The sequence below is a fragment of the Rana temporaria genome, chromosome 3, assembly GCF_905171775.1.
Source record: "Rana temporaria chromosome 3, aRanTem1.1, whole genome shotgun sequence".
Classification (NCBI taxonomy): Eukaryota; Metazoa; Chordata; class Amphibia; order Anura; family Ranidae; genus Rana; species Rana temporaria.
Genome location: NC_053491.1, coordinates 317546379 through 317571783, shown reverse-complemented (window position 1 = coordinate 317571783; position 25405 = coordinate 317546379). Strand labels below are relative to the sequence as shown.

Below are 25405 nucleotides of genomic sequence, written 5' to 3'. Positions count from 1 at the left end.
CGAAGTTACGTTACGCCGAGTTTTGTGGAACGCGCCGGCTTAAAAAAGTTGCGTCGGGAAAAAAAAAATGAAAAAAATTTGACAGCGTCGCTCGGCATGCATTCCTGAGGGAGAACTCCATGCCAATTTTCAAATAAAAAACCGGCATGGGTTCCCCCCCCAGGAGCATACCAGGCCCTTAGGTCTGGTATGGGTTGTAAGGAGACCCCCCCTACGCCGAAAAATCGACGTAGGGGGTCCCCCTACAATCCATACCAGACCTGTATCCAAAGCACGCTACCCGGCCGGCCAGGAATGGGAGTGGGGACGAGCGAGCGCCCCCCCTCCTGAGCCGTACCAGGCCGCATGCCCTCAACATGGGGGGTTGGGTGCTCTGGGGCAGGGGGGCGCACTGCGGGCCCCCCCACCCCAGAGCACCCTGTCCCCATGTTGATGAGGACAGGACCTCTTCCCGACAACCCTGGCCGTTGGTTGTCGGGGTCTGCGGGCGGGGGCTTATCGGAATCTGGGAGTCCCCTCAAATAAGGGGGCCCCCAGATACCGGCCCCCCACCCCACGTGGTGGGTGCCTACCCACGTGGGTACCTACCGGAGCATGATGGGACGGTGAGGCCTATATAAATGGGATGCAAGGCGCGCTTCCATCATTGCAGTGAGAAGAGGCGACGTGTCAACATCGGAAGAAGGGAGAAGAAGAGAAGAGAAGAAGATGACGTCACAGAAGACCGCGCTGGCTGCCTGCTAGTAATTGAGCTAACACACGAAGATAGCAGGCAGCCAGCGCTGAAGGAGAAGGCACCGGACAGCTGGAGAAGAACCGGGGTGCGCCGAGTCAACAGCGGAGAGCGGCGAAGATAGAAGAAGACCCCCGGAGAGCGGAGAAGACCCCCTGAAGAGCGGAGAAGACCCCCGGAGAGCGGAGAAGACCCCCGGAGAGTGGAAGAAGAAGCCCCCCTGGTATTAGAGCTAAAGAAGACAGAGGGGGCCTCCGGAGCAGACTAATAAATGATTTTAAAAACCCTTGTGTTGTGTGTTTAATAACTATCACTTTGCCTCCAGGTGAATGGGTAGGGGTACGATGTACCCCATATCCATTCACTTAGGGTGGGGGGCCGGTATCTGGGGGCCCCCTTATTTGAGGGGACTCCCAGATTCCGATAAGCCCCCGCCCGCAGACCCCGACAACCAACGGCCAGGGTTGTCGGGAAGAGGTCCTGTCCTCATCAACATGGGGACAGGGTGCTCTGGGGTGGGGGGGCCCGCAGTGCGCCCCCCTGCCCCAGAGCACCCAACCCCCCCATGTTGAGGGCATGCGGCCTGGTACGGCTCAGGAGGGGGGGACGCTCGCTCGTCCCCACTCCCATTCCTGGCCGGCCGGGTAGCGTGCTTTGGATACGGGTCTGGTATGGATTGTAGGGGGACCCCCTACGTCGATTTTTCGGCGTAGGGGGGGTCTCCTTACAACCCATACCAGACCTAAGGGCCTGGTATGCTCCTGGGGGGGGGGGGGGAACCCATGCCGGTTTAGATTTTACAAATTGCCGTGGAGTTCTCCCTCAGGAATGCATACCAAATGCCGTCGCTTGAATGTGCTTTTACATGGTGTTACTAACTTTACACTTTGTAAAAGCAGCCCTAATTTTACACTTGCAAACTAAAACTTACGGCGAAAAAACGAAGCTGAAAAGCTTTGTGGATCGCCCTAAGTGCTAATTTGCATACCAGAAGCGGCATTTCGACTCAAAATGCCCCCAGCGGCGGATGCGGTACTGCATCCTAAGATCCGGCAGTGTAAGTGTCTTACAGATGTCGGATCTTCTGCCTAACTTTGGAAAACTGATTCTGTGGATCAGTTCCAAAGTTAGGACAAGGGATATGATGGAGTAACAGCAGTTACTCCGTCGTATCTCTTTTGTGGATCTGGCCCATAGCCTTTTGGCATTCCCCATCTAACAAATAGTTACATAGTAGGTGAGGTTGAAAAAAGACACAAGTCCATCAAGTCCAACCTACAGTATGTGTGTGATTATATGTCAGTATTGCATCGTATATCCCTGTATGTTACAGTCGTTCAGGTGCTTATCTAATACTTTTTTGAAGCTCCCTGCTGAGTCCACCGCCTGTGGAAGGGAATTCCACGCTCTTACAGTAAAGAACCCTCTACGTAGTTTAAGGTTAAACCTCTTTTCTTCTAATTTTAATGAGTGGTCATGTGTCTTGTTAAACTTCATTCTGTGAACAAATTGTATCCCTATTGTGGGGTCATCAGTATGGTATTTGTAAATTGAAATTATATCCCCTCTCAAGCGTCTCTTCTCCAGAGAGAATAAGTTCAGTGCTCGCAACCTTTCCTTATAACTAATATCCTCCAGACCCTTGATTAGCTTCTTTGTACTCGCTCCATTTCCAGTACATCCTTCCTGAGGACTGGTGCCCAGAATTGGACAGCATACTCTAGGTCCGGTCGGACCAAAGTCTTGTAGAGTGGGAGAATTATCGCTTTATCCCTGGAGTTAATGCATGCCAATATTCTGTTACTTTGTTAGTAGCAGCTTGACATTGCATGCCTTTGCTGAGCCTATCATCTACTAGGACCCCCAGGTCCTTTTCCATCATAGATTCCCCCAGAGGTTCTCCGCCTAGTCTATAGATTGCATTCATATTTTTGCCACCCAAGTGCATTATTTTACATTTTTCTACATTGAACCTCATTTTCCATGTCGTTGCCCACCCCATTAATTTGTTCAGATCTTCTTACAAGGTTTCCACATCCTGCAGAGAAGTTATTGCCCTGCTTAACTTAGTATCAGCTAAGACAGATAACACAAACTGCAAAATAATACAACTTATCAAATACAAAGAACAAAACATTCCAATACGCTTTGCTTGGCCGTTCTAGTAATTTATTTCAAGGACTAATAAATTACAAGAAGATTCCTGTTCCCTCTCAACCTACAGAGAAATACATCAGGAGAACATTAACTCATAGTTGGAGTTATACCCGAGGTAATGAAGAGTGAGTCACTGCAAAGTAGTAAAACCTTATATATCTTAGGGTGAAAACCATATCGGGGGTGAATGGATTCAGTATATGGACTCCTGATCGTCAGCTGTATATTCTGAGTCTGTCCACAGTGCCTGACCTTCTCAATAACATTGTTGGTGCTTTCAGTTTGGCTCACAGAAAGTGGCAAGGACACTGCATTTCTGGCAAGCTCAACAAGTATTTTCTGTACTTGCTGAAATCATTCTTAGCATTAAAAAAGACAATGAATGCAGCCATCACATTCAAGGACTGGTGGGTAACATTTTGTTTGTATGCTTAATCATTTAACCACTTCAATGCCAGGCACTTTCGCACCTTCCTGCTCAGGACAATTTTGAGCTTTCATCGCTGTCGCAATTTGATTGACAATTGCGCGGTCATGCAACACTGTATCCAAACAACATTTTTATAATTTTCTTCCTACAAATAGAGCTTTCTTTTGGTGGTCTTTGATAACCTCTGCGGTTTTTATTTTTTCGAAACAAACTAAAAAAGGCTGACATTTTGTTTCTGTTATAACATTTTGTTTTCTCCTTCACTGACGGGCACTGATGGGCACTGATAAGGTGGCACTGAAATGCAGCATTGATGGGCACTGACAGGCAGCATTGATGGACCCTGACAGGCGGCAATGATGGGCACTAATAGATGGCACTGATGGGCAGCACTGATTGGGCAGGTACTGAGAGGTGTTAATGCTGGGCACTGATTGGCACTGTGATGGACACTGATTGGCACTGATTTGCACTGTTGTGGGCACTGATTGGTACTTTATTGGGCACTGACAGGGGGTTATGATGGGAAACTGACTTGGCACCGATTGGCAGCTTATGGCTAAATTTGATGGGAGCTGTGCTGATAATCAATGTGCTGATTATCAGCACAGACCCCCCCTCTGACAGGGAGAGCCGCTGATTGGCTCTCGCTGTCAGCGTGAACCGAGGAATGCCATTTACCGGCACTTCCTGATTCATGCGATGATCAGCTGTGATTGGTCACAGCTGATCACGTGGTAAGACGCCTCTGTCAGAGGCTTCTTACCACGATCGGAGATCCGGCGTGTCAGACTGACATGCCACACACATGATCGCCACACTGTGCGCCGGCATGTTATCCTGCTGGATGTCATATGATACTTAGTCAGGATAACAGAACCACTTCCTGGCTGTCAATCTGTTATAGGCCAGGTGGGAAGTGGCTAATATTTTGACTATTTTTCTGTACAGGGTCTGTATACTTTGTCTATACCTACATATAGTTCTGGCTCGATCACCTTAACATGCCTAGTAATATCTATAGATATTTTCTCAGCAATGCTTATCAGATATAGTGGACACAATCTAATACTTACATATCACTGCTCCTGAGAGGAGTGTTCACTTTTAACCTGTGGAATAAACAAAAGGATTATTGTTTTATTATGGTAGTAATGAAAGCCAAAGCTGATGACAGATTAATTAGTTTTTTTTGTAATGTGACCTTTAAAAAATCTTTTACAGCCCATGATATAATTTACAAAGACAAATAACACTTTGTATGCTAAGGCTGTTCTAAATAAAAGCAATCTGCACTATTTCAAACCAAAGCATCAGAAATCATCTTTCACTGCTCTGAATGCCTCAAAGTGACCCGTGTAAAGTGTTTCCATTTGATGCAGTGCATTCTGAGAGTAGGGATGGTAATATTTTGTGGATCAGAGATGGAGTTTGTTCCAGCTTGGGATCTATAGTTAAAACACAACTAACCCCCACTCAATATATTAATAAAACCATGCTTCAAGAATAGAAAAGATTTCCCCACAAATCAGACTGTGAAAGCCTTTTTCTTAGTATATTGAATGGCACAGGATACAGTTCTTAACATTCTACACTTACAAGTACTTTCTTTTCAAGAGAACTATACTGTATATTGAAAACAATGGTTTGATTTAATAAAGATAGATAAGCTGTTCACGGTGCAAGGGAATTTTTGATTGCACCTAAATGGATGATGGAAGTCAGTACAGCTTGATCTCATTCATTAAAGGGGTTGTAAAGGAAACATTTTTTTTCAAAATAAGCATCCTTTACCTGCAGACATTCCTCTTTTCACTTCCTCATTGTTCGTTTTTGCTCAAAAGTCGCTCTATTTCTTCTCTAGTTCTGTTCACTTCCTGCTTGTCTGATTTTACTGACCACCGTGAAGGGAGGCTTTACTGCGGTGGTCAGTAACATCCTTGCCCCCTCCTTGGAACTAAATCTGTGCGGCAGGATGCTCTCTATGTGTTAGAGACTTCAAGGAGGTGTGAATTACTGGGCGTGCCGCAACGCATACTGGGAAATGTAGTTCTTACATGAACCAGCGCCCCAAACCAGGAAGTGAATGAGAGAACAGAAACTAGAATGCCGGAGGTGATATAGATGAAGGAATTTAATAGGTATTTACTTGTTTTTTAACAGAATCATTGCACTATTCTGTCTGTCTACCTTGCAGACATTAATTTTAGGCAACAAAAATGATTTCCTTAACAACTCCTTTAAGCTAAGGGAACATTCCTTTGCAAAGGGATATAGCTTATTTGCCTTAATTAAATCAACCCCCAACTCACTACAATCTCATGTTTTAAAACTGCAATTTAATTTTTACCATCATTTTTTTAAGTAGAATTGAAGGCAAAACATTTTTGTTTGCATTTTGGAGAGAGTAAGGGAGGGTTATAATCCCTGTCAGTTTTGTTTTGCCATCTGTGTCCCGCTGCAGAGATTTACCTTCACTTCCTGACCCATAGCCAAAATGGAAGTGAGAATAAAACCCTCCAAAGTGAGAGAATCCCTGGTTGTCACCTGGTTGTCCACATTGGAAGATTTCCCCTATATTACTGTTCTGGTTTGGATTTTTTTTTTATTTCACTCTCGGTGATATCGGAAAACTAGGACAGCAATAAAAACTTGGCGAGGTGTTCTCATCCCTTTTCACTCTGTGCAAAACAAACATAACACATTTTGCCTTTAGCAGTACTTTAAATCTGCAACTTTCATTAAAAGAATATCTCGTATGTCATGAACATCCTAGTTTAGGAACTTTCTGTTATAGGGTGACAATGTTCTGTTATCCAATTGTGCTTTTGCATTGTCACCCTGTCACACCTGCTTTGAGTGCAGATTACATTTCAATATCATTACTGTTTCAACTAACATTATGCAGGCATATTTATAGAGGAAATGCTGCATCTGGATGCTAGCATGAGTGCCTTGATGCAATGATACTAAATAAAAAATGTGTTGACATTCAAACAAAGTGTCAATACAGAGATGAGTCTTATCTTCCCCCTGAGGAAGATACGATTCACCCCTGTATCGACACATGTTGGGGAGGAGACATGATGGAGCAGGAGACAGCTGATTTGTCTCAGAAAGGATAGACACACTATTTCGGCTTTTTAGGCATTTTGTTTGGCTTTCTATAGAGTGGTGCACTGAAGCACCCAGCAAATGTGAGTACCCTGTAATGGTTCATTAATAAAATTATTTTATAAAACGGTATCACACTATCAAGTTCTTTTATATTTTGCACGAGTGTGGAAGCAGCAGAACTAAGCAGCCCAGGACTCCATCACTGACACTGAACCCCAGGGATGGTTCACAAGTGTGTTCTGACTGAACTTAAAGTGATACTAAAGGTTTGTTAAAAAAATACAATAACAAACATGTCATACTTACCTCCACTGTGCAGGTCGTTTAGCACAGAGTGGCCCGAACATCCTCTTCTAGGGTCCCTTGGCGGCTCTCGCAGCTCCTCCCCACATTAGATAACCACCTAGGAGAAGCACTCTCCCGAGGGGGTTACCATGTGGACACGCTCCGGAGTCCTTCATTTAGCGTCCATAGATGCTCAGTGTATGACTCGGCCCCGCCCCGACACCTGCGTCATTGGATTTGATTGACAGCAGCGGGAGCCAATGACTGCACTGCTATTAATCTATCCAATCAAAGCTGGGACTCCATGGAGAGGACGGTGGGGACGCACCGAGGAGGTGAAGGGGCTCAGGTAAATAAAACAACTGGGGACTGGGGGGCCGGTGACTGGCCAGGTGTTTTTTCACCTTAATGCATAGGATGCATTAAGAGATATAGAGGTCAGACTTGTTTGGTCCCCAACCAAAGTTCTGAAAAGTAGGGGCTACTGGACTATAACGGTACAAGTTAAGAGGGTAAAGTCAGAGATAGAAACATTTTGTCAGAGAACTCGCACAACAAGCATCTGTCTCCATGAAGCTGCTAACCCCCGTTCCGCTAACGCCAATGCGGAGTCTTAGACAGAGAGAAATGAGACGAATGAGATCCAGAACGGGCATGCGCAATGGCGCATACATACGAACGTGCGCACGCTAGCATGCATTACGCACGCATACACACTCCCACGAATCACATGGAGTCCGAGACGGGAGCCTCACCTCTGGAAACATTGTGCCAGCAAATTGCAAACCTCACCCAGGCAATCCAAGAGTATAGTCGCTATCTCCAGGTACCTCAGCACATCGACCTGTGACCTCTGCGCCTGCAGCATCAGCACCAGTAACCACAGTAGTGGTGCCACCCTCAGAACCTCAAGTTCCTACTCTGGAGAGATTCTCAGGGGACCGCAGCAAGTTCGGTGCCTTCAAAAATGCCTGCTAGTCGTACTTCCTGCTACAACCACGCACCTTCTCTTTGGAAAGCACTAAAGTGGGGTTCGTCGTCTCGCTACTCCAGGGAGAGCCTCAAACCTGGGCTCACCGATTGATGGAACAGGCCAGTCCGTTTTTGAATTCTTTGGACTCTTTTCTGGATAAAATGGCCAAGTTATATGATGACCCCCAGCATACTGCAACAGCGGAGGCCATCCTTCGTGCCCTCCAGCAGGGTCATAGCCCGGTGGAGGACTATGTAACAGACTTTAAGTGGTGGAGTTCCGATCATCAGAATAACCTCTGTCTGTATTGTGGGGGTGCTGGCCATTACGCAAGCATGTGCCATAACAAGACCCGTAAGTTTGACTCTCCTCACCACGATCCTGGTGCATTGACTTTAACAAAATCTGCTCACATTGCTGTTTCTGTCTTACTACAGCTTCCAGAAGGGGCACTCCAGGTCCAGGCTATAATTGACTCAGGCGCCTGCAGCTTCTTCACTGACCATGCCTTAGTCCAGCAGCACAACATTCCCTTGCAACCTAAACAGCGACTCTCCATATGGCTTGCTGATGGGTCAAACATCAAATCGGGGCCTATCACCCATGAAGCTCAACTTCTGTCTGCTGATTTTTTTCCAGATCACCGAGAACTGTTATGCCTGGATGCCATTGCCTCCACATTATTCCCGATCAGTCTGTGGATGCCGTGGTTACAAGCCCATACCCCCCAAATTAATTGGGTTACCGGCCAGGTGACCTTCCAGTCCTCCCACCATATGGTTCCAGTCATCGGCTGCTTAAAATCTATATCTGAAACCCATAAACTCATTCCATCAGTGTACCATAACTTCCTGGACGTGTTTGACAAACGAAAGGTGGATACTCTCCCCCCTCACCTAGTTTATGACTGCCCAATCAAACTACTACCAGGGGCAGAAATCCCTTTTGAAAGAATCTTCCCTCTTTCAGAAATGGAGAAAAAAGTTCAGCGCCAAGGAATTGGGGTCCTCCTGGATAGGGGATCCTTAAGTAGTATAGTGGCCGTGATCACAAGGTGGACCTAGATATCACATCTGGTCCACTGTGAATACAAATAAAAAAAAAACATATAATACTGGTGAAGTAAGTATATAAAATAATAAGAGAACAATTGTTCCCACAAAGTGGGCCTGAATATTACTTCTAGTCCACAGTGTATATAAATGTGAAAAAACAATATCAAAAGAACATATAATACTAATGAAATAAATGTGTGATGAAAATGGAAAAAACAAGTGAATGTTTCCACATATAGGTAAAGGTATATAGTCCCTATCAAACACACAGGAGTGGTGTTTAGATCTTCATGGATACATGGTAAAAAACGCTATCCCCTCTGTCAGATACCAGCACATCTTCAGAAAAATAATCCTTAAAGTAAGGGTAGATTAAATACGCTTACCAGCTGAAGTAGACCCACAGCTCACCATACGGTGGGGGGTCCTCAAGGCTTGTGTGGGCCAACTGCCCTTGCTGGTCTCCGTCACGGATATGTGTCCTTATGCAGACAGCCCAGATGAGATCCTACCAAGATCATGAGGGAATGGCCAAAACTAATCTTCAATAATGTTGTCTTGTAATGAGTAATGCTCATACAGGATTTGATCAGGGGGAAAAAAGAGAGAAGAAGGGTAAGCGACTCCTCATAGTGTAAAAAAGTTTTAATTAAAATCCAAAAAAAGATACACTATAAAAAAGTTCCAAACAGGAAATCCAAATGTCGCACATGAAAATAGTCCAAATGGATAAGAAAGTTTTTCTACCAACTCACAGCAAAATCCACATCAGAGAAAAAAATATATATATAAACAAGTCCAATGCGCAGTGGAAATGAATATGATCCAGTAAACCCGACCGGTTTCGTCTTATCAGACTTCAACTGGGGTATATGACTGAACCCAAAAGATCCTCTGCGCTTTAAATAGCCCCCACGATTATCCCTGTGAGACCTCGTTCTCCTACGCCTCGATTAATTCCGGCGTGCGTTTCAAATGACATCACTTCCTTACTAAATGCGCTCCATGCGCCAGGAAGTGACACGTCCGGGATTTACTCCAATGGGGCGAGCTGATTGCTCCATAATACAGATCTCCCCCAATCCAAGCTCTCCTCCGGGCTAATGGGAGGAGGCAGGAGAAGGCAGCACCACCCTATACCCCACCGCCGCATCAGTGGGGGGGGGACGCACCAACGTCACGCGCAAGCCCCGCCCATCATGAACGTGACAGTGCGGCAAAGGAAGACGGACGCTCCAACACCCCACATCATCACTATGCGCTTTGCAACGCGACGTGGGTGCGCAGTGACGTCTGCGCTCCATCTGGTGCGTTCCAATGGGCTCATAGATCTTAAAGAGCCAGAAAATAGGATCTATTTAAACCACAAAAAAGGGGGATATATTCAAAATATAAAACAGATATTCCCAAAGGTAACATATATCTCCTATATAAAGCCTCGTATTGTGGAGAAATGCAGCTAAAAAGCCCGCCCATCTACATGCACTCATAGGCTAACTGAAATAGGAGCCTGAACTCCTGGTGCTTAAGGAACATCGAAGAGAATCTCTGGAAAGGGTTCATTCGACACTACTCTTCTCCATCTGGTGCAGGAATATTTTTTGTAGAGAAAAAAAATAAAAAGATAATTCCCTCCACCCATGTGTGGACTACAGGGAATTGAATAAAATAACAATCAAGAATCTCTATTCTCTTCCACTGATTCCAGAGTTATTTCAGAGACTCCGTTCTGCCAGAATATTTACAAAACTAGATTTACTGGGTGCCTACAACTTAATTAGAATCCGTGAGTAGGATGAGTGGAAAACGGCTTTCCGGACACGTTTTGGCCACTTCGAGTATCTCTTTATGCCGTTTGGACTTTGTAACGCACTGGCCACTTTTCAACATTTTGTTAATAACATCTTCAGAGACGTCCTAGACTTATTCGTGATCGTTTATCTGGAAGACATTCTAATATTTTCAACTTCTCTAGAATTACACCGTGACCATGTGAAACAAGTTCTACATAGACTGAGACACAACGGACTATACGCTAAGGCCGAGAAGTGTGAATTCAAAGCTATTATGTCTTAGCCACCTCCAACTGATAAGAAAGGGGTGCAACGTTTTATCGGGTTTTCCTATTTCTACAGAAAATTCATCAAAAATGTCTCTGGTATTATAGCACCTATTACACAACTCACAAAGAAACATAACCGTTTTCAACGGACTGAAGCAGCTCAAGTTGCTTTCGACAGGCTTAAATAATTATTTACCTCCGCTCCTGTACTAAAACATCCCGATCCTGCTCTGCCATACAGCCTAGAGGTGGATGCATCTGAGAGTTCTGTAGGAGCGATTCTGTCCCAGCACCAAGGATCTAAATTTCTAATGTACAACGTGGCTTTCTTTTCCAGAAAACTAGGATTATCGGAAAGGAATTACGATGTGGGGGACGGAGAACTGTTGGCGATAAAATCTTCAGCTTTAGAGGAGTGGCGGTACCTCCTGGAGGGAGCAGCACACCCAATATTGATCTTTACCATTCATAAAAACTTAGTATCTCAGGTAGGGGTGAGCCGAACAGGCAAAACAGGCAAAACGCGAACAACGTTAAAGTTGGGACACGAACATGAAAAATCAAAAGTGCTAATTTTAAAGGTTAATATGTAAGTTATTGTCAGAAAAAGTGTTTGGGGACCCGGGTCCTGCCCCAGGGAACATGTATCGATGCAAAATTTTTTTTAAAAACTGCTGTTTTTTTGGGAGCAGTGATTTTAATAAATGCTTAAAGTGAAACAATATAAGTAAAATATTTCTTTGAATTTCGTACCTGGGGGGTGTCTATAGTATGCCTATAAAGTAGCGCATGTTCCCGTGTTTATAACAGTCTCTGCACAAAATTACGTTTCTAAAAGGAAAAAAAGTCATTTAAAACTATTACTATAATGAATTGTTGGGTCCCGGCAATACAGATCCTCTATGGGACATTTATATTCAATACATTTTGTTTCCCTTTGATTACTTCTTAGTACTTTTTTAGCCAGCTAGTCCATTACTGGCATCCCCCCCCTAGTCGCCGCGGGGGACCCTCTGTTTTGGTGGCATTATTTTTGGAATGGACTGCAATATTTGACACTTATTGTGTGCGCACTTAGCACTTTTGATCACTGGATCACTTTAAATATATTTTGCATGTATTTGGTTCACTATATTTGATACATGAAGTTTTTGATTTTATTTTATTTTGTATGAACATTTTACAGGCACGGAGGCACTTTATACATTTCAACACATATGTGGATTATAAGGTTTGTGATGGTGTGATCACAAGCTCTTTGGTAAAAAAAACTTTGTTTGCACGTCAACACATTTTTTATTTAGTGTCATTGCATCAAGGCATGCATGCTAACATCCAGGTAGCGCAGCATTTCTTCTATAAATATTGCATTTGCACAGTCATATGGGACGTGATCAGTGCTAGCAGCTGTCCTGATAGGAGGTGTTACATATTTACAGATTTTAGGTAGCTTGCAAGATTTCCTGGTGTTAGATTATGCAGACATAGTTTACTTTTGTCACCATCGGGTAACCCACCCCAGGAAATGCCATGCAGCTATTAGTGGAGTGCATGAATGTAGATAGGAAAAGGCTGCAAAGAGGCTTAAGGAGGTCAGCAGCATTGAAATGATACAAAGGTTAAAAAGAAGAAACATATTTTATTTAAAAAAAAAAAAGTTTACGATACATGGTATTTTAGCAAACCAAATAGCTCCTTCATAAATCAGCGGAATACCTTACAGTGGCCATAATGCTGCTCAAAATGTGCACATTTAGTAGGACAAATTTCTTTTTAAAGCCCTAAAATAGCCTATAAAGGTCACTGCAGTGATAATATGAGCCCAAAGTCTTGTTTCCTCCTCTGTGTGTTGGGAGAGCCATTAAGAGCCATTAGTATCCCCAGATGAAGTGCAGGCACACTCAGTATTTTGGCTGTGTTCCAGATCACTGCAGATCATCCATTACCACAGACAGCGGATTGCATTCTATATTTAGGGAATGTAGACATGGCTGAAGCCAATGCAATGCACATGAAAGGCTTGGATGGTTGGCCACCATGAAACATTTTTAAATATACTATAGATCACAGGTCTGTTCAAAGATCTCAAGATGACAAAAACAAAGTCTTTCAGCCTGTAAGGTTAATAAATATCACGTCTGTTTTCCTGTTATGTGGGTGTGAGTTTTTCCTTATTCCTCTTAGGTAACCAAACTGTATACATTACATCACAGAAATTTGCTGTTATGATTATGAAAGCAGTTCTTGACTGTCTGTATCTCATTCTTCTGTATGGCTCAGTTACAATATATATTTTGAAATATACTCAACTAAAATCAAAGTCGACATACATACCTGGAGTGAGAAAAAAAAAACGGAGATTTCCTCAAACTTTATTGTAGAGTTAAATTTGGCTTTGTTCTGTAGTTCTATCAGGTGTCCAATCATAGCAGAGGACGGGAAGAGAGGACAGGAGAAGACATCGAGGAGCGTGGAGGACACCACCGTGACCCACTGCCCCACCGAGACAGGTAAGTGCCGGGTGGGCGGGGGATGCACACTGGCAGCATTTGATGGGGCACAGTAGTGGCAATTGATGGGCACACTGGCAGCAATTGATGGCACAGTAGCGGCAATTGATGGACACAGAAGCGGCAATTGATGAGCACACTGGCAGCAATTGATGGGCACAGAAGCGGCAATTGATGAGCACACTGGCAGCAATTGATGGGTACAGTAGCTGTGTTTGATGGCACAGTGACGGTAATTTATGGGTAAAGTGGCTGCGTTTGACGGGCACAGTGGCTGCATTTGATGGGCACAGTGCCTGCGTTTGATGGGCACAGGGGCGGTGTTTGATGGCACAGTGGCGGCAATTGATGGCACAGTGGCTGCGATTGATGGGCATAGTGGCTGCGATTGATGGCACAGTGGTGGCAATTGATGGCACAGTGGCTGTGTTTGATTGGCACAGTGGCTGCGTTTGATGGGCACCGTGGCTGCGTTTGATGGGCACCGTGGCTGCGTTTGATGGGCACCGTGGCTGCGTTTGATGGCACAGTGGCTGTGTTTCATGGGCACCGTGGCTGTGTTTGATGGGCACAGTGACGGCAATAGAGTAGCTGCGTTTGATGGGCACACTGGCAGCAATTATTGGGCACAGTAGTGGCAATTGATGAGCACATTGGCAGCAATTGATGGGCAGAGTAGCTGCAATTGATGGGCACAGTGGCAGAAATTGATGGGCACACTGGCAGCAATTGATGGGTAAAGTAGCTGCGTTTGATGGCACAGTGGCGGCAATTTATGGGTACAGTGGCTGCGTTCGATAGGCACAGTGGCTGCATTTGATTCGCACAGTGGCTGCATTTGATGGCACAGTAGCGGCAATTGATGGCACAGTGGCTGCATTTGATGGGCACTGTGGCTACGTTTGATAGCCACAGTGGCTGTGTTTGATGGCACAGTGGCGGCAATTGATGGGCACAGTAGCTATGTTTGATGGGCACATTGGCTGCATTTGATGGCACAGTGGCTGAGTTTTATGAGCACAGTGGCTGTATTTGATGGGCACAGTGGCTGTGGTTGATGGCACAGTGGCGGCAATTGATGGGCACAGTATCTGCGTTTGATGGGCACACTGGCAGCAATTGATGGGCACAGTAGCGGCAATTGATGAGCACACTGGCAGCAATTGATGGGCAGAGTAGCGGAAATTGATGGGCACAGTGGTAGCAATTGATGGGCAGAGTAGCGGAAATTGATGGGCACAGTGGCAGCAATTGATGGGCACACTGGCAGCAATTAATGGGTACAGTAGCTGCGTTTTATGGCACAGTGGCAGCAATTTATGGGTACAGTGGCTGCGTTTGATGGGCACAGTGGCTGCATTTGATGGCACAGTGGCTGCGTTTTATGGGCACTGTAGCTGCGTTTGATAGGCATAGTGGCTGTGTTTGATGGCACAGTGGTGGCAATTGATGGGCACAGTAGCTGCATTTGATGGGCACACTGGCAGAAATTGATGGGCACAGTAGCGGCAATTGATGAGCACAATGGCAGCAATTGATGGGCAGAATAGCGACAATTGATGGGCACAATGGCAGCAATTGATGGGCACACTGGCAGCAATTTATGGGTACAGTGGCTGCGTTTTATGGGCACAGTGGCTGCGTTTGATGGGCACAGTAGCGGAAATTGATGGCACAGTGGCGGCAATTGATGCCCGCAGTAGCGGCAATTAATGAGCACACTGGCAGCAATTGATAAGCAGAGTAGCGGAAATTGATGGGCACAGTGGCAACAATTGATAGGCACACTGGCAGCAATAGATGGGTACAGTAACTGCGTTTGATGGCACAGCAGTGGCAATTTATGGGTACAGTGGCCGCGTTTGATGGGCACAGTGGCTGAATTTGTTGGCACAGTAGTGGCAATTGATGGCACAGTGGCTGTGTTTGATGGCACAGTGGCTGCGTTTGATGGGCACAGTGGCTGCGCTTGATGGGCACAGTGGCTACATTTGATGGGCACAGTAGCTGCGTTTGATTAATCAACAGTGTCTGCAGACTGGCCATATGGCTATTACTGGCCAGGTTCAGACACAAACGCTGTTCAAGTTTGCTTCAATTACAGTCCATCCTCCTGAGAGAGCATCATCTGCAAATAAGTTTGCTTTGTAGTATACTCTGGCATTAAGGACTCCCGTTATATTGGGGTTTTCATAAATTACTATGGCTAATGGTCCGAAAGATACTGGAAAGAGAGGCAGCCTTAACATGTCCCTCTATAAATCAGAAAGTAAATCAAAAGTAATATCCAGCATAACTAACTGTGGCTGAGGGAGAAGAGTGTAATGCCCTGTGTACACGATCGTTTTTTGCAGCGGTAAAAAGTCTGCCGGGAAAACCGAGGGGAAAGCCGAGAACCTGCTCGGCAACTTTTTCCCCCTACACACCGACGGTTTTCCTGGCATGAAAACTGCCATGAGTGCTTTGGCCGGGAATCCCGGCTGTGTGTATGCTCCACCGCAGTGTTTCCCATAGGGAAACTGCCGGGAAAAAGACAGCGGGGGTACTGGCAGGAAAAAAGAAAACATGTTCTCATTTTTCCCGCCAGGATTCCCGGTGGTTTTCCTGTCGGGAAAACTGCAATGGAGCATGCACACGGCCAGTTTTCCCAGCCAAAAGCTGTCATGGCAGTTTTCCCAACGGGAAATCTAGTCGTGTGTACGAGGCATAAGAGTCCAAGATAGAAGAGATTCTTGAAAAACTGCACTATTTCAGTGCGTACCAAACGTAATCCCAGGATAAGGAGTCAAACAGTTTATAAATATCGAGAGAAAGAAGAAAGTCTGGAATCCTATGGAGAGGCAGAAGATGAATCAGATGAATTTCTTTCTGTATGTTGTGCCCTACTTTCCGCTTGGTTCCTATAGATAAGAAAATCAAGATAGCTATTAATATGGACACTCAAGACCTTACCCACAAATTTCAGGTCACCGATAGAGATTGGCCTAAAAACTGAGGTTCAAAGGCTTCCTCTGACCTTTTGGTGATCATAGTGATACAGTATGTGCCTGTAAAGAGACTGAGAAAAGAAGAGAGCCTTGCGTAAGAACATTACAAATATGGGTCAAGTGGGGCACCAAGAGACACCAAGAAGAATCTCTTACAATACATGCCTGAAATTTGCAGAGATTTAATGGCCAAAGAAATATCCACCTCAAAGATATCAGCATTAAGAGCCTTGTGGGCTGCTCTGGAGAGTGTTGTGGGGTGTACGTTTTGAAAAAAAGATTAGCATTCTCTAAAGAAAAGGAGGCAGGCTTATCATAAACAGAGGAGAAGGAATCTGCAGTGAATAGTGAAGTTATTTTCGCAAGGTCACCGTTTATTGGTCACTGGTTTTGCAGCTGAATTGGTTTGGAGAGCTTTCCTATAGCGATAAGCTTTTTGGCCAGCATGGCTCCAGGTTTGTTTGTGCAAGAATAGAAGTTGTATTTGTACCATCACAGGACATTCTCAGCTCTATCAATAAGAAAAAGACCCGCAAGGGTGTCACAGGTTTTCCTATTAGCAGCAGGATGTGATTTCCAGAGTCCTCCGCTGTAACTAAAAGACTGGTAAGCTTTTGGACCCTGTGTCGTCTTGCATCTTTCCTCTGGGAAGCTATCTGAATTAAGCAACCCACGGATGGTTGCCTTATGGGCTTTCCATACTGTAACCAAGGAAGAGACAGAGCCAGTGTTTTTGGAGAAAAAGGTTTGAATGTGGAGAAAAGTCTCTTGGATAGTAGGAAGTGACTTGTTAAAGCTCCAATGCAAGGAAGGGTTAGTCAAGCCTGATAGTCTAGAGAGAAAGAATACAGGGTCGTGATCTGACCACGAAGTGGCTGGAATAGTAATTCAGTTCACTAAAAGTTGATTATTTAAAAACATGAAAGCCTGCTCTATTCTACAAAAACTATTATGGGTGTTGGAATAGAAATTGTAATCTATGGACCTAGAATGTAATGCTCTCCATACATCTATGAGGTCATATAATTGAAGAAGGTTACCGATATGGGCTTTTTGGGAAGGGTCATGAGATGGAATAGTTCCAGAGGTTATTATCTAAAGATGAATTCAAGGTTAAGTTGAAATCTCGCACCAAAATTAAGGTACTTTTAGGATGATGAGATATTACCCTGAGAAGGTGGGAGAAGAATTTATGCTGGAATCTAATAGGGGTGTAATACGTGACAATTTTTACATCCTGACAGCCTAGTTTACCTTGCAGTAATAAATATCTACAATCTCTAGGGTGCATGAGAACGCAACACTGTGACGAAATGCATTAAAGACCCTTCCATGTTTTTCCTGTGCCAACACCGTCTAAAAAGAGGAGACGTACAGAGACAAAAAATTAGGAGAGGAAGAGGAGGAAAATTTGGTGTCTAGTAAGCATACAATGCCCACTTGCCTCAATTTAGGATAATGAAACCGTTCTCTTAACAGAGGAGCTGAAGCCCTGAATGTTTTGTGTAAAGAACACTAGAGGTTGTGTAGCCCTGGAGAACAATGGGATGTACGTAATGGGGAAGTATATGGAAACTGTGGGAAATGTACATGACCATGAACTCAATCAAGCCTGAGTCTGTGGCAAAGAGGGGAAGGGTGACAAAAAGAAGGAAAAAAGAACAGAAAAACCCAAAGTCAATATGAAGAATGCACCACGTTAGAAAAATGTCCTAATTATACAGGAAAAAATGGTGAGGGGACTCTACCAGCTGCATAGATAGCTGCTCAAAATATGCCTAGAATTTGGAGAGGGATAATGAATGTGAAGGGAAGGCAAAAGAAGTGGAAGGGAAGGGAGGATGGGAAAAATGGAATGGAAGAAAGGTTGGCTGGTAAGTCAAAGTAAAAGATTCTTTTTAGGGAAGATTACCTAAGGATAGGGAGCAAACATAAACTATACAAACATTACTCCAAATTGTAAAAAGTGCATTTAGAAAAAGATTTGTGTGTTACCGGCGCCAAGATGATATCAATATTCTTACTAAGTCTTGCTGCAATAAAAGTGCAACCTCAAAGGTTGGATTTAGATTTGTGTATTTGTGAAGTAAATTGCGCTAACTTATATTTATATAAACATTTTACCACGACTGATCCTGTGAACTTGTTACTCAAAAAACAAAAAGTATGTACAGCCATGGCCAAAACTTTTGAGAATGACACAAATACTAATTTTACTAAAAAGTCTGCTGCCTCAGTTTTTGAGATGGGAAATTGCATATACTCCAGAATGTTATGAAGAGTGATCAGACGAATTGCAATTAATTGCAAAGTTCCTCTTTGCCATGAAAATTAACTTAATCCCATAAAAAAATTCCACTGCATTTGTGAAGAAGGCTTTAGGGTGCCCAAGAAAGTCCAGCAAGCGCCAGGACCGTCTCCTAAAGAGGATTCAGCTGCGGGATCGGAGTGCCACGAGTGCAGAGCTTGCTCAGGAATGGCGGCAGGCAGGTGTGAGCGCATCTACACGCACAGTGAGGCGAAGACTTTTGGAAGATGGCCTGGTGTAAAGAAGGGCAGCAAAGAAGCCACTTCTCTCCAAAAAAAAACATCAGGGACAGACTGATCTTCTGCAGAAAATATGGTGAATGGACTGCTGAGGACTGGGGCAAAGTCATATTCTCCGATGAAGCCTCTTTCCGATTGTTTGGGGGAATGAGGAAAAAGGCTTGTCCGGAGAAGAAAACGTGAGCTCTACCATCAGTCCTGTGTCATGCCAACAGTTAAGCATCCTGAGACCATTCATGTGTGGGGTTGCTTCTCATCCAAGGGAGTGGGCTCACTCACAATTTTGCCCAAAAACACAGCCATGAATAAAGAATGGTACCAAAAAACCCTCCAACAGCAACTTCTTCCAACAATCCAACAACAGTTTGGTGAAGAACAATGCATTTTCCAGCACGAAGGCAAAAGTGATAACTAAGTGGCTCAGTGACCAAAACGTTGACATTTTGGGTCCATGGCCTGGAAACTCCCCAGATCTTAATCCCATTGGGAACTTGTGGTCAATCCTCAAGAGGCGGGTGGACAAACAAAAACCCACTAATTCTGACAAACTTTAAGAAGTGATTATGAAAGAATGGGTTGCTATCAGTCAGGAATTGGCCCAGAAGTTGATTGAGAGCATGCCCAGTCGAATTGCAGAGGTCCTGAAAAAGAAGGGCCAACACTGCAAATACTGACTCTTTGCATAAATGTAATTGTCGAAAAAAGCCTTTGAAACGTATGAAGTGCGTGTAATTATATTTCACTACCTCACAGAAACAACTGAAACAAAGATCTAAAAGCAGTTTAGCAGCACACTTTGTGAAAACTAATATTTGTGTAATTCTCAAAACTTTTGGCCACAACTGTACATGTGTCTATGGTTATTAATTAATGTGCAAACAATCAACAAATAGTGTGCAATAAATACCAATACAGTGCCCTGTGCCAAACTATAACATATGAATTTCTCAATCCATCAAAAAAATGTGAAATAAATCCAAAAAGATTTCAAATATGCTACTATTACAATCCACAGATTGAATGTGCCCCAAGAAAGCAGGAAAAATATATTGTATACGAAAAAAATATAAAAAATAAAAAATATATATGTATATGTGCTAAGATAGTCCTTAATAGATAATTTCTTGCAGTGATGCCCAGCTATGTTTCCACCTTCACCGCAAATAGTGCCTACACTGTCACCGGATAAAATGGCCACTCACCAGATGGACCCAGAAATCTGCCTTTGGTTCATATGGATAACCACTCCCTCTCTCAGGTTTATCAGCAATCACTCCCAATGCTTTGGCTGTAGTCTCGTTCTATATCCACTCATGTAACATATAAAAGACTGCGGGACCATTGCCAGCTCCTCATGTCCAGTCTGAGTATAACGAGGCTAGGAACGCAGGCGACAAAGTGAGGCATCACACGTGCGGACCAGGACATACTCTTACATTTGTATACTCCTATTTACGGCTGGATTAGCTCAGTGCTGGCTCCCAGGCACTTTTACATGTGAGTGGAATAACTATATATGTTTTAACCATAATAAATTCTTTGATATACTATACCATGATAGTCTTTTATATGTTACATGAGTGGATATAGAACGAGACTACAGCCAAAGCATTGGGAGTGATTGCTGATAAACCTGAGAGAGGGATTGTAATTAGGGGTGCACCGAAATGGAAATTTTGGAACCGAAACGAAACCGAAATAAAAAAAAAATTCAGTCCGAAACCGAAACCGAAACCGAAAATTACTTTTCTTTTTTTCCCCCCTATTTCAATTTTTTTTTTAAATAATTGTATAAATTGCATAAATTAATGGTGTTATATAAGTACCTGTAATCAATCTGACCGAGACAAACACCACAAACCCCTTTAATCTGTGATACTTGTGTGAGAATATGCGTGGACTTGGAGTAAATACTGCCACTCCTGTTGACAAGCAGTGGGAGTATTAGTTCATTCAGATCACAATGATCTTAGATGTCTGTGTGTACTGCAGGAGATGGGGAGATGTGTGGTGTGTATACACATAGTATATAGATGAGGTGTATATAGATGGGGAGATGTGTGGTGTGTATACACATAGTATATAATATACTATGTGTATACACACACCACACATCTCCCCATCTATATACACCTCATCTATATACTGTATATAGATGAGGTGTATATAGATGGGGAGATGTATACACATAGTATATAGATGAGGTGTATATAGATGGGGAGATGTGAGATATAGAGTCTCTCTCCGGTGCAGTGTGTAGTCCCCAGTCACTAGTTGCAGCTCAGTAGTAGCAGGCAGTGCTCAGTAGGAGGATGGTGTGAGGCTCCCCTCTCTCTCTCTTTCTCTTCTCTGCTCTCCCCCTCTGTCTCTCTCCTCTCCTCTCCTCTCTGTCTGTCTCCCCGTCTCTCTCCCGGGTCTCAGTGCCGGATGGTGTGCAGGATTCCCCGGGCAGGGGATGCGATCTGCCCGGGTTTAGTGGCTCAGCGGTCGCCGCGATGATCCGGATCTTCCCCGACTTCAGTGTGCGGGTGACGGCAGCTACGGGGGCTGGCGGGGCTCCTCCCGAGCCCGGGGCGGCCAAGAGCGGGGGAGCCACCCGCTCAATGTGCCCGGGGTCAGCTCGTACCAGCAGCGGTGAGTGCGGACTGTGTATGCCATCCATCCCTCCATACTTCTTCTATGGGCTCCCCCCCCACCACCAGTGACTGGCTGCGACGTCACGACGCCGACGCTGGCAGTGGCAGAGCAGGGGAAACAGGAAATGAGCCGTACGGACGGTAATTAAGTCCGGCTCTGAGGTGGTTTTATATCGGCGATTATTTCTGTTTCGGCATGACCCCAAAATCACGATTTTCGGCCGATATGTATCGGCACCGATATATCGGTGCACCCCTAATTGTAATAGTAGCATATTTGAAATCTTTTTGGATTTATTTCACATTGTTTGATGGATTGAGAAATTCATATGTTATAGTTTGGCACAGGGCACTGTATTGGTATTTATTGCACACTATTTGTTGATTGTTTGCACATTAATAACCATAGACACATGTACATACTTTTTGTTTTTTGAGTAACAAGTTCACAGGATCAGTCGTGGTAAAATGTTTATATAAATATAAGTTAGCGCAATTTACTTCACAAATACACATTACTCCAAATTGAGCAGGGATCTAAGAGAAGGCAAAAACCTCCAAAATCCCGCCCACAGATAGGTGTCACACATTAGAACACTTAGAAGAACATCTTAAAGGTATGCCAATATCGCAGCTGAGAACAGTGTTGATTGTTAAATATCGCACAAACAAAGTCATAGACCCAATATCAGAAACAATAATTTTGTGACAGAGTTCCTTAGAGTCCATATAGGAGAGGCAGACCTTGTGCAATGTATCATTGGGATCTAAAGTCCCTTGAATCGGATACTCTGGGGCAGTCAAGTTATAAGGGTGAATCACCCTGACACCAGGGCAAAGGCCTCAAGGGTAAAAAAAAAAAAAAAAAAAGCAGGAAAGAGAATGTCCACAGGTCAGTGTGTCCTGTACATAACACACAGGCATATGTAAAATAATGATCCATAATAGACCAATTAAAATTCACTTTGCAAAGGAAAACTTAAAATATGAAAAACTGAGCCAATCCTGTGGTAAGAAGTGCAAGAAATGAGGCAGTTAAATTCCACCCTGTCAATGGATATAGCGGGGAACCAGCACCTAAAACAGCACAGTGGCAGTAGAGATGAGGTCAATTATAGATTTAAAAATGCCTCAGACTGCAGATTGCCCCTGAAGGATCTGCTCTCTAAGTCCTCAAGGTGTAGCAAACGGAAGCCAGCTCCCCTTTAATTTCAGCCAATTACTGCATCCATCTTGTCTTCCAGTGCATTAGTTCATTGGGCAGCGAATTTAGTGGTAGCAGATGCAAGCTCATTCTGCAGAATGGTTTTAAAACGAACCAGACCAGCATTACGGAGAGGAAGGGCTTGTTGTGCCAACGAGGTGTCTCCGCATCTGAGAGTGGGTATGGATCACGTGCCAATAACGGAGGGGAGAGGTGTAAACTCAAGTCTGCGGCTTCTACTGTGGCAGCTGGAGGGCAGGCTCTATCAGGATTGGGATCAGCGGCTATGGCGCTGGAGGTGCGCAATGTGAAGTTCTCTTCCCCATAGTGTTCCAGGTGATCAGGGAGGAAAGCCAGAAAATGTGGGGAAATAAAAGCTCTCCATATAGCCCAGGTGTTCACTGATGTGTCTAGGGGTTGAGGAGCAGGATCACAGAGTGGCTATCTTTGTGCGCAGCTCACAAGCGCCCTCCTGGCTATGAACTTTCAAAGTTAGCAAACATATTGCTTTTAGCTCCCTTCTCAACATAACAACAATCTGGGGGGAAAAAAAAATCTTCCACAGTTGCCTCCAATATTTCCTCAATATCCACTTAATTTCCTTTTGTCTGCAACCCCTACGACTGGCATATCAGGATCTGTTGAGAAACAGGAGCCCTTGCCCTTGGCATTAATTTGACCAACAAAATGTGACATAGATGTAAAGAATTCTGCCTCAGTCAAATAGGCTGCTTGTTAAGTGCCTAAAATAGACCTAGAATTGGTTGCTGAGACTGGTGTGAGAACCGGTTCTTGCTCTGGTGCAAGGGACACATCGTCACTCTTATGCCTCATACACACGACCAGTCAGGAAAACTGCCATGACAGTTTTTGACCGGGAAAACTGGCCGTGTGTATGCTCCATGGCAGGACATGACAGGAAAACCGCCAGAATTTTTTTCCTGCCGCGATTCCTGGCAGTTTTTTTCCCGGCAGATTCCCAGTCAAAGCTCTCACCGCAGTTTTCCCGACAGGAAAACCGCTGGTGTTCACACAGGGAAAGTGACCGAGCAGGTTCTCAGTTTTCCCCTTGGGATTCCCGGCAGACTTTTTACCGCCAGGAAACTCGATCGTGTGTATGGGGCACAATAGTGAGTGTTGTGCGGGTCTTTGGTAGTGCGAATGCGCGCCAGTGATTTTGCTGCCTTTCGCCTGGTCTCCATCATAGCTACAAATGAGAATTATACCCCCATTGGGTACTCAAAGGATTGGGTGTAGAGTATAGGGCAAGTGTGTCCAAAGGGAGTACATGGTAACCCAGGTGTAGACCATCCTGTAATAAAGCCTCGTGGCAAAAGGGTGTGGGTAAGCAGCTGAGTTCCTTATAGGGACTCTAGACAGAAGTGTCATTAAAGAATGCAACTGGTGGTATGATGTAACACTTGGTCATACACTTGACACTGTGAGGTTGATTAAGGCCCCTTTCACACTTGTGCGACTTGTCCTGCGACTTGGGACTGCAAAATCGCATGACAAGTCGTACCCCATGACTTCCAATGAGTACTGTTCATATCTGTGCATCCTCAAGTCGCAGTGACTTCAAAGTAGCCCCTGCACTTCTTTGGTTTCTATGCAGAGTTGCACCAGATTTTGTAATAAATTCAGCCTGCCCATCATTGGTTCCAATCTTGGCCGGTTCAGCAGGATTCGAACCATGAATGGCCGACCTAAACCCTTCTTAAGGCTCGTACACACGGTCAGACATCCAACAAAATTTCCCTTGGATTTTTGTCTTAATTGATTTGTCCGGTCGCACCCATAGCATACACACGGTCAGACTTTTCTGCAAACTTTTCTAAAAATTACCCAACATCACGTTTTTTTTCTGCTCTTTACCGCCACCCTTTGGTTAACTTCTGCTATTGTTTGTTGATTTTAACATTGGTTCTGAGCATGCGTATTTGCACTTTGTACAAAAGTTGGTTGGCTTGCTGTACACACGGTCAGACAAGGCACAATCGGACTTTTGTTGCTGAAAAGTTGGTCCGTTTGCAGACCTAACTTTTTGTCGGATGAAACCCGAAAAAGTTGGTCCGATGGAGCGTACACACGGTCAGGCAAATTAGAAAACTTGCAGATTTTGAAGTTGGTTGGCAAAAAGTGTGACCGTGTGTATGGGGCTTTAAACAGTTACTGAATGGGTACCTTTTTAAAAAATGTATCCTCACATCTTGTTCTAGGGACAACTCTAAAGTTCTGGATTTCCCATTCCCATCTCCCCAGTGGAGACACATACAGCAATAAACACTTGACAGCGGTTCTAATTCTTTTCTATTCTATTCAGGTCAAAACAAAAGAGTTTGGTTATACATACACTTTCAGCAAACAGGAATTTGACAAAAAGGTGCAAGTATCTATGAGTTCTTTGTGTTTCAGCACTGTAGGAGTGTATAGACTGCTATTCTGAGCATGTAATGGAGCTGAGCCTGGGAGTGTTTGCAGAGAAATGAACAGGAAAAACTGTCACTAAGCTGGAGCTTCTCCAAAAAAATAAACATTCATCTGCACAAAGATTATATATATTTTTTTCTCAGTTTTTTCTCTGCTTATACAAATAACAGTATCAATTCCATGAACGCTGGACAGCTAAACCTGTAGGCAAAACACTTTAGTGGAGCATGGAGATCAGCTTTCATTTACAGTACAGGTATTTTGACCTGTCACCAAGAA

General features: G+C 44.3%; 1 protein-coding gene across 2 annotated transcripts in view; it reads right to left on the bottom strand.

The window, feature by feature from the left end:
- RELL2 (RELT like 2) overlaps nucleotides 1–25405 on the bottom strand; it is a 117761-nt gene that overhangs the window by 5226 nt on the left and 87130 nt on the right. For both annotated transcript variants that reach the window (XM_040344950.1, XM_040344949.1), the window contains exon 7: nucleotides 4397–4432. In XM_040344950.1, coding sequence (XP_040200884.1) covers nucleotides 4400–4432 — 33 coding nt within the window. In that variant the 3' untranslated portion in view covers nucleotides 4397–4399. The remainder of the gene's footprint in view (nucleotides 1–4396; nucleotides 4433–25405) is intronic.